The sequence below is a fragment of the Phodopus roborovskii genome, unplaced genomic scaffold, assembly GCF_943737965.1.
Source record: "Phodopus roborovskii unplaced genomic scaffold, PHOROB, whole genome shotgun sequence".
NCBI lineage: Eukaryota > Metazoa > Chordata > Mammalia > Rodentia > Cricetidae > Phodopus > Phodopus roborovskii.
In genome coordinates this window covers 7,230,571-7,240,658 of record NW_026126585.1, presented here as the reverse complement: position 1 = coordinate 7,240,658, position 10,088 = coordinate 7,230,571, and the positions used below count along the sequence as shown (strand labels likewise).

The 10,088-nt window shown below is 41.0% G+C and overlaps 1 protein-coding gene across 1 annotated transcript; it reads left to right on the top strand.

The window, feature by feature from the left end:
- The first annotated feature begins 8,826 nt into the window (after positions 1 to 8,826).
- On the top strand, positions 8,827 to 9,148 carry LOC127236472 (non-histone chromosomal protein HMG-17). The gene has a single exon (XM_051204145.1). It carries the CDS (start codon positions 8,827 to 8,829, stop codon positions 9,097 to 9,099), a length of 273 nt encoding a protein of 90 aa, XP_051060102.1. The 3' UTR covers positions 9,100 to 9,148.
- The last annotated feature ends 940 nt before the right edge of the window (positions 9,149 to 10,088 follow it).

Genomic DNA, 10,088 nt, shown 5'->3' with positions numbered 1-10,088 from the left:
CTCCCTGAGCCCTCTAAGTTTCATTTACTTCTAGAGTCTTACCAAGTTCCTTCCAGGAGAGCCTTTCAATAGGAGGGAAATAGCTACAATAGGGACCAACTTCTTGCTTTAGATTCTTTGCAAGCAATCATGAGGCCCTGGGGATTTGTTTAGACCTGTTCAAAAATACCATCTCACATGACAAATGCCTGCAATATGTGGAAGCAACATTTCCTTATTTGTTTATCTGAAGGCTGTTTGCCCAACATTACAGCTTTCTGTCTCTAGACTGCATAATGAGTTTCTCCTCAGTAGCTGCATTTTGTCGGAATGGTCATCTTCTCTAAAGGTTGTGGCAATGATATGGGTACTTCCTGTTACAAGCCATCATGAGGCTGGTATGCCAATGCATGATGCTAACAGACACAATCTCACTCATACCCAGTACACTACTTTTGCATGTGTGTTGAGTCATCACTGCATGCTCAATGTTATATGGGGTTCACATATATACCAGGGAGTCGTCATGCAGCTTTACAAAGCTACTCCACAACCTATTGCTAACTTCCAAGAGAGATAAAGAAACCAGCATTGCTGATTTGGATTTGAAGAATGCCTTCATGCAAAATCACTCTCTCTCTCTCTCTCTCTCTCTCTCTCTCTCTCTCTCTCTCTCTCTCTCTCTCTTTCTCTCTCTCTCCCTGTGACCAATCAAGAAAAAAGTACAAGAAAACAAGTATAAGTTCTCTTGGTGTAACCCAGATATCTACTAATCAAAGAGATATGAACAAAGAATTGTCTAGGCCCCAGTGGAAATTTTCATGAAAAACATAATCTGCAAAAAAAAGAACTAAAGAAAAGGGATTGAAAAAGAGGTCTGAAAAAAATGGCATCAGTGTTTGGAATTGATTAGATATATGGTTGATGCCCTTGATCCTGTCATTCAGCAAGAAAAGTTGATACAGAGTTCCAATTACTCTCAGCCTATGAAAGTAACTTCACTGTAGGAAGTGCTTAGAGGCTAACCTGACCTTGAGAGAACCCATCTTTCCCTGTAAACCTCCCTGGTGAGCACAGATGGACATTCAACAATCTTCAAAAGGCTCTTGCTCCATGTAGCTACATGGGCAGAAACGGCCAGAGAACAAATTATTCCTTTGCATCATCACGAGCTCATTCATCTCTAGACACACATCTATGTGCTAGGTTAAAGTGGCAGTAGCATGTAACGCCAGGAAAGTCAGAAGTTAACAGCCTACACTCAGCTTGACCAAGGAGGGAATGGTTAGTTATCAGCGGGCCACTTGACATCTAGACATGGGTTTCATCACTAGTTAAATGAGAAGAATTAAACTGGACCAGGTGTTGGGAAACAGAAGCATGTAGCCCTCGCATGTGTTTAGTTGTCCTAGGGCAGAGCCGTGTTCTTTGCTTGCATGTTATCTAGGGCTGTCTTCTATCTGCAGTGGTTGCGGTAATGACTGTATAGCTCACAAAACCTAAAATGTTTGTTGTCTGTCACTGTATGAAAACTTTTGCCAGCCCCTGATGTACATCTTCCTGTCCTTTCAAGTCTACATTTATGTTCAGCAGCTGGAGTAATGGCTCATTCAGTAAAGTAATTGTCCTGAAAGCCTAAGGATGTCAGTCTGATCCTCAGGATCCACATGAAATGCTGGGTGTGACCTGCTATCTTTATCCCATGGCTAGGATGTGTGGAGGAGACAAGAAGGTTCCTTGGGCTCACTAACCAACCAGTCTAGCCCACATAGAGAGGTCCGGGACAATAAGAGACCCTGTCTCAAAAGAAAGGTGGCAGCTGCTGAGGTGCAGACCATATAAATCAAAAGAACAGGTACAGAAATACAGGCAGCCAGAAGAACAGAGAGTCAAATTCAGCCAGAGCCTCACTGCTGAACCAAAGGCCATGTCAGCCACCAGAACTACAGCCCCATCTCTGGCAGAGACTCCCTGCAGGACCTGAGATCAGAACTCCAGATAGGCAGCTTACCCTTGGAACTCCTCCAGTCTCTCAATTCTCCCCCAACATTATCCCCCAATCCCTACTCTCCTCATCACTTTGCCCCAACATCCAACTCCAGCAGAGACCCCTGCTGGACTAAAGGCCATCCAGCTGCCAGGAATCCAGGCCACAAAGAGAAAACAGGAACCAGGGAACAAAACACCCATCCAACAAAGACATATTCAGAAATCAGGACCTAGACCTATAATCACCCCAAAGCCAGATGCTGAGACACCAATTGAAGAACACGATCAACAACATCCAGGACAATATGTCACCCCCAGAGCGCAGCTAACCTATTACAGCAAGCCCTGAATACTCCAACACAGGTGAAGCACGAGAAAATCACCTTAACTTTATGAAAACGTTAGAGGGCCTTAAAGAAAGCCAAGAAAATACAGTTGGAGGAAATGAATGAAACTTCTCAAGACCTGAAAATGGGCATAGAGGCAATTAAAACACACACACACACACACACACACACACACACACACACACACACACAAACTAGAGGATTCTGGAAATGGGAAAATCTAGAAATGGAACAGGAATAACAGGTACAAGTATCCCCAGCAGGATACAAGAGATGGAAGAGAGAATCTCAGGTGTTGGAGATAAAATAGAAGAAATAGAAACCCTGGTCAAAGAAAACATGAAATCTAAAAAATCCCTGACACAAAACAGCCAGGAAATCTGGAGCACTATGAAAAGACCAAACCTAAGAGTAATAGGGAGGCGTGCCTATTTCCCGCCCACCTTCTGGTGCCCTGCTGGAGCCTCCAGAGGTCTGGGAAATGTGCACTACCCCATCCAGACTCTGCCAGCTCAAGGTGATAGTCCTGCCTCCACCCATGGGAGGAGGTACTCTCTGCTCAGACCCTCTGGAGGCCTGGGGACTGCACATGAGGGAACCTGTCCCAGCAGACCAGCCCATGCAGAGTCTCCCACAGTCGCTGTGTGAATCTCAACTCCACCCACGTGAGGACGAGAGCCATCAGAGTATTGGACCTGCTTGCACCCACCGGAAAAGAACCTTAGACCCATACCCACAAGGAGAGGGAAAGACCCCACAGGCCTCCACCGGAGAAGGGATGGGAAGACAACAGTATAAGAATACATTCAATAACAAAAGAACAATATGACGCCACTAGAGTCTAAGGACTCCACACTAGCAAGACCTGAACATCCCAACACAGAAGAAGCTAAGAGAATGGCCCTAAAAACAACCTCATGAAGATGATAGAGACATTCAAGAGGAAATGAGAAGCAAAATGGAAGAAGAAAAACAAGTAAAAAATTAAAGAAATGGAACAAAGACAAAAAAGTTGCAAGAAATAAACAAAACTCTTAAAGAAAACAAGGGAGTGCACGCCTTTAGTCTCAGCACTCAGGAGGCAGAGGCCAGCCTGGTCTACGAAGCTAGTTCCAGAACAGGCTCTAAAGCTACACAGAGAAACCCTGTCTCAAAAAAGAAAGGAAGGAAGGAAGAGAGGAAGGGAAGGAGATAAGGAGAGAAGGAGGGAGGGAATGTGGGAGGGAAGGAGGGAGGAAAGGAGGAAGAAAGGAAAGAAATGGAAAAAAACCAAACAAATGAAACAATTCAAACAGTGAAAAGTGCAAGGCTTTGAAAGCTGAAATAGAGACAATAAAAAACAAGTTTGAGGGAATGCTGGAAATAGAAAAGCTGGGCAAACAATCAGGAACTACAGAAGCAAGCATAACCAACTGAATACAAGAGATGGAAGAGAGAGTCTCAGGTGTTGAAGATACACTAGGAGAAATACATTCATTGACCAAAGATAATCTTAAGTCCAAGAAATCCCTGACACAAAATATCCAGGAAATATGGGACACCATGAAAAAGCAAAACCTAAGAATAATAGATATAGAAGAAGGTGAAGAAACTCACCTCAAAGGTGCAGAAAACATATTCAACAAAATCATAGGAGAAAACTTTCCCAACCTAAATAAAGACATGCCAATGAAAGTACAAGAAGCTTACAGAGCAGCAAAAACAGGAAACACACACACACACACACACACACACACAAAGTCCTCTCGCCACATAATAATCAAGTAACACATAATGCCAAGTAACATATAAAGGCAAACCTATCAGAATTACACCTGACTTCTCCATGGGAACTCTAAAGCCAGAAGGTCCTGGACAGATATTTTACCAACACTAAGAGATCACTGATGCCAGCCCAGACTACTATACCCAGCAAAGCTTTCAATAACTATAGGTGGAGAAAACAAGATAGTCCATGAGAAACCAGATTTAAACAATACATATACACTAATGCAGCCATGCAGAAAGTTCTGGGAGGAAAACTACAACCCAAGGAACTTAACTATACTCACAAAACATAGGCAGTAGATAATTCCACTTTATCAGTAGCCAAAAGAAAAAAGGGGGAAATCCCCACACAATACGAACACCAACAACAAATCCAAAACAAACAAGAATTAACAATCAGTGGTCATTAGTATCCCTCAATATTAGTGGTCTTAACTCACCTATAAAAAGGCACAGGCTAAGAGAATGGATATGAAGACAGAATCCATACTTCTGCTGCATACATGAAACACATCTCAACTTCAAAGATAAACGTTACCTCAGAATTAAGGGTTGGGAAAAAAATTTTCCAATCAAATGGACCCAAGAAACATGCTTGTTTAGCAATCCTAATATCTAATATATTAGGCTTTAAAGAAAAATCAGTGAAAGAGAAGAAGGTCATTTCATATTCACCACAGGAAAAATCCATCAAGATGAAGTCTCAATTCTGAATATCTATGCACCAAAGATGAAGAAAACATTACTAAAACTCAAATCTCACATAAAACCTCACACACTTATAGTGGGAGACTTCAACACCCCACTCTCAACACTAGATAGGACCATCAGACAGAAACTTAAAAAAGGAACTAACAGAAGATATGACCCAATTTGGGTTTAACAGACAGCTACAGAACATGCCATCCAAACACAAAAGAATACAACTTCTTCACAGCTCCTCATGGAACCTTCTCTAAAATCGGCCACATACTCAGGAATACAGCAAAGCTCAATAGATACAAAAAAAAAATTAGATTAGCCCCTGTATCTTATCAGACCACCAGGCTTTAAAGTTAGAATTCAACAAGACAAATTGCAGAAACCCTACAAACTCATGGAAATCATACAAGATGCAATTACACCATTCTTGGGTCAAGGAAGAAATAAAATAGAAAAGCAAAGACTTCCTAGAATTCAATGAGAATGAAGACACAACATACCCAAACTTATGGGAAACTTTGAAAGCAGTGCTAAGAGAACAGTTCGTAGCACTACGTGCCCACATGAAGAAACTGGAGAATTGGCACACTAGAGAATTAGCAGCACAAATGAAAGAAAGCTCTAGAATAAAAAGAAGCAAACTCATCCTGGAGGACTAGACACCAGGAAATAATCAATTTGAGGAGTGAAATCAATAAAGTAGAAACTAGGAAAACAATAAAGAATCAATGTAACAAAGACTTGGTTCTTTCAGAAAATCAACAAGATAGACAAACCTTTATCCAAACTAACCAAGAGGCAGAGAGAGAACATGTAAATACCAAAATCAGAATGAAAAGGGGAATGTAACAACAGACACTGAGGAAATCCAGAGAATCTTCAGGTCATATTTGAAAACCTATACTCCAAAAAAATTGAAAATTTAGTAGAAATGGACAATTTTCTGGATATATATCACTTACCAAAATTAAATCAAGACCAAATAAGCAATTTAAATAGACTTATAACCCATAATGAAATAGAAGCAGCCATCAAAAGTCCTCCAACCAAAAAAGAGCACAGGGACAGATGGCTTCAGTGCAGAATTCTACCAGAACGTCAAAGAAGAGTTAATACCAATACTCCTCAAATTGTTCCACACAATAGAAGCAGAAGGGTCATGGCCAAACTCTTTTTACGAGGTTACAATTACATTGGTACCCAAGCCACACAAGAACACAACTAAGACAGAGAACTTACCAGCGAATATCCCTCATGAATACTGATGCAAAAATATGCAATAAAATACTGGCAAATCGAATCCAAAAACACATTAGAAAAATCATCCCAGGTATGCAGGGATGGTACAACATACGAAAATCATCAATGTAACATACCATATAAACAAAGTGAAAAAGAAAAATATGTGATCTTACTAGCTTCTGAAAAGGCCTTTGACAAAATCCAACAACCCTTTATGATAAAGTTCTTAGAGAGATCAGGGATAACAGAAACATACCTAAACATAATAAAAGCAGTATACAGCAAACAACAGCCAACATTGAATTAAGTGGAGAGAAACTCAATGCAATTCCTCTAAAATCAGAAAAAGGATATGGCTGTCCACTCTCTCCTTATCTCTTCAATATTGTACTTGGAGTACTAGCTAGAGCAATAAGACAACAAAAAGAGATCAAGTGAATACAAATTAGAAAGGAAGAACTCAAACTTTCTTTATTTGCAAATAATATGATAGTGTACATTAAGTAACCAGAAAAATTCTACCAGGAAACTCCTACGGGCTGATAAAACACCTTCATCAAAGTGACAGGACACAAGATTAACTCAAAAAACAAAAAAAAAAAAAAAAAAAAAAAAAAAAAAAGAAAGAAAGAAAAGAAATCAGAGAAACATCACCTTTTACAATAACCACAAATAATATAAAATATTCTGGAGTAATGCTAACCAAATAAATGAAAGACCTGTATAACAAAAACTTTGAGTCTTTAAATATAGAAATTAAAGAAGATACCAGAAAATGGAAAGATCTCCCATGCTCTTGGAAAGGTAGGATAAACATAGTAAAACTGACATTCTTGCCCAAAGTAATCTACAGATTAAAGGCAATCCCCATCAAAATCCTAGCACAATTCTTCACAGACCTTAAAACACAATACTCAACTTTGTATGGAAAAACAAAAGACCCAGGAGAGCCAAGACAACCCTGTACAACAAAGTAACTTCTGGAGATATCACCATTCCAGACTTCAAGCTCTATTATAGAGCTATAGTCCTGCAAACAGTGTGGTATTAGCACAGTTAGACCACTGGAATCCAATTGAAAACCCTGTTATTAAGCCACACACCTACAAACATCTGATTTTTGACAAAGAAGCTAAAAGTATACAATGGAAAAAAAGAAAGCCTCTTCAACAATCCAATGTAGGCTTCATCCCAGAGATGCAGAGATGGTTCAACATATGAAAATCTGTCAATGGAGTCCACCATATAAACTGAAAGAAAAAAAAACAAATGATCATTATATTAGATGCTGAAAAGTCTTTAACAAAATACAACATCCCTTCATGTTAACAGTCTTAGAGAGATCAGGGATACAAGGAACACACCTAAGCATAATAAAGGCAGTTTACAGCAGGCCCATAGCCAGTACCAACTTAAATGGAGAGACACTCAAAGCAATTCCACTAAAATCAGGAAGAGGGATAGAAAAGATCATAAGAGCCAGAGAGATCAAGGACACTACAAGAACACAGCTCACTGAATCAAATAACCTAGGCTCATAGGAGCTCACAGAGACTGCACCAACAATCATGGAGCCTATAGGGGCCTGGCCAAGGTCCTCTGCATATTTTATGGTTGTGTAGCTGAGTGCTCTTGTTGGGACTCCTAACAGTGGGAGTAGGGGTATCTCTGAATCTTTCGCCTGCTCTTGGGACCCTTTTCTTCCTATTGGGCTGCCTCATGCAGTCTTGATATGAGGACTTGTGCCTAGTCTTATTGTGACTTGTCATGCCATGTTCCGTTGATATCCCTGGGAGACCTGCTCTTTTCTGAATGGAAATTGAGTGAAAGTAGATCTGGAGGGAAGGGACTGGGAGGAGAGGAGGGAGGGGAAACTACAGTCCAGATGTAATGTATGAGAGACAAATAAAGAAATAGAAAAAGAAGGAGGGAATGGAGGGGTGGAGGGAAGGAAGGAAAGGATGAAAGAAGGAGGGAAGGAGGAAGGGAGGAAGGGAGGAAGGGAGGTGGCTAGCATCTGAGGAATGGAGGAAGGGAGGGAAGGAGGGAGGTGGCCAGCATCTGAGGAATGAACCCTGAGGTTGTCATGTATGACTGTAACTAGTGTAGTGCCCAGCCACCTCAGTTAGGGGTTTACAAAGGCAAAGGACACAAAATTGCATTCTGTTCTGGTGAAAACAGATTATCTCAAGCTTCTGTTTACATAGGCAGAAACAGCGGTTAACCTTATGACCTATTACCTTGCATAAACAACTGTTTTGTAAAGTTGTACCAGACCAAGCAATTAGGAAAATCAACCCTTAAGGGCCCTTAACATTTGGAAGTCCAGTTTTGCTCTAGAGTTCTCTTAAGAGGAGAAAATTTAAAGTTTCAAGTGTAAAGTTAGCCATCAACATAGCATTGACCATCGCAAAGGGAAAGGGGACAGGAAGAATGTAACAGCCAGAAGACGGTGAGGAGTGACACCGCACTCATGAAGTCACAGCAGTTGTGGCTGTCTACACCAGCATGAGACTAAGACAACTGAGCATGTGCAAGGGAGGGATGCATGAGGCCCCATTCCTGCTGATGAGCTACTGGCAGTTAGTGGCTGGTAGAGTAATAATCTCTCAGGCCAATGGAAAGTTTCTCTGAAACTTTGGAAACTGCATATAACACACACCACATAGTCAGTGAGAACAAAAAAATTACCTGAAGCAGCATTATTATTAAAGAAAACGGTAAGTTGGAGCAGTGTGAACGACCCCCAGCTGGACCAAACCCGCACACTGCTGCATCCCCTGCGCTCAGCGCTGCCACCATGCCCAAGAGAAAAGCTGAAGGGGATGCTAAAGGGGATAAAGCCAAGGTGAAGGGCAAGCGGCAAAGAAGATCTGCAAGGTTGTCTGCTAAACCTGCTTCTCTAAAGCCAGAGCCCAAGCCTAAAAAGGCCCCTGCCAAGAAGGGAGAGAAGGTACCCAAGGGAAAGAAGGGGGAAGCGGATGCTGGCAAGGATGCAAATAATCCTGCAGAAAATGGAGACGCCAAAACAGACCAGGCACAAAAAGCTGAAGGTGCTGGAGATGCCAAGTGAGATGTGTGCATTTTGATAACTGTGTACTTCTGGCGACTGTACAGTTTGAAATACTATTTTTTTAATCAAGGTTTATAAAAAAAATGCAGAATCTTGTTTTACTTTTTTTTTAAGCTATGTTGTTAGCACACAGAACACTTCATTGTTTTGGTGGGGGGGAGGAACATGTTGTCACTAGGAAAATGTCTCCCAAGCTGCATTGATGATGGTTGATGAAAGCATCTCTCCTTGACAATTTAAAGGTCTCCTCTTGGCTCAGGAGAGACGTCCTGGCATTGGCATATGTGGCCACCATGGCACAGAATGCCTGTGTGGGAAAACTCTAAATTCATTTTTTATATCCTCTTCCCCCTGTACCATCAACATAGACTTAACTCCCTTAAAACCAGAGACCGGTTGGAACCTGACCCCCTAAAATTGGTTTTGCTAGTCTATTGGGCAATCTGGACTTTGCAGTGATAATTATCCCAAAAGAGCATCGGTTCCTTTTATAGACAAGATTGTGGATCTTCAGAATGATAATTCTGCCATTTTCATTTCATTTTCTGAAAGTCAGGGTTGGCTTGTGAAAAGTTGTTAAACAACATCCTTAATGTGAAATGCCAACCCTCACTCTAAGCTCTTCCCCTTTTCAATGCACTGAATGAAGACTTTGCCAGGTTTTACAGTGGCTTTCTGATTTTGGTAGTCCATACAAGAATGGAGTTTGGAAGTTCTTGTAACCTGTTAATGATTGTCTGCCCATGTCCTGCCTGAAATACCACAGTTGTTTATGGAGAGTATCTTTAATAAAGCTGGATAAGTTGGCTTGGGAAAACCACACACACACACACACACACACACACACACTAAAATCTTAAGTTCATGATGGTTCTTTTTATGAGGACCAATGGTATATCAATGAGAGTCAGTGCCTTTTCATCTTACTCACTCTGGCTTCAGGGGTTTTTCATTCACAAGAAATATTACTGAAGAAAATTTAAACTGCA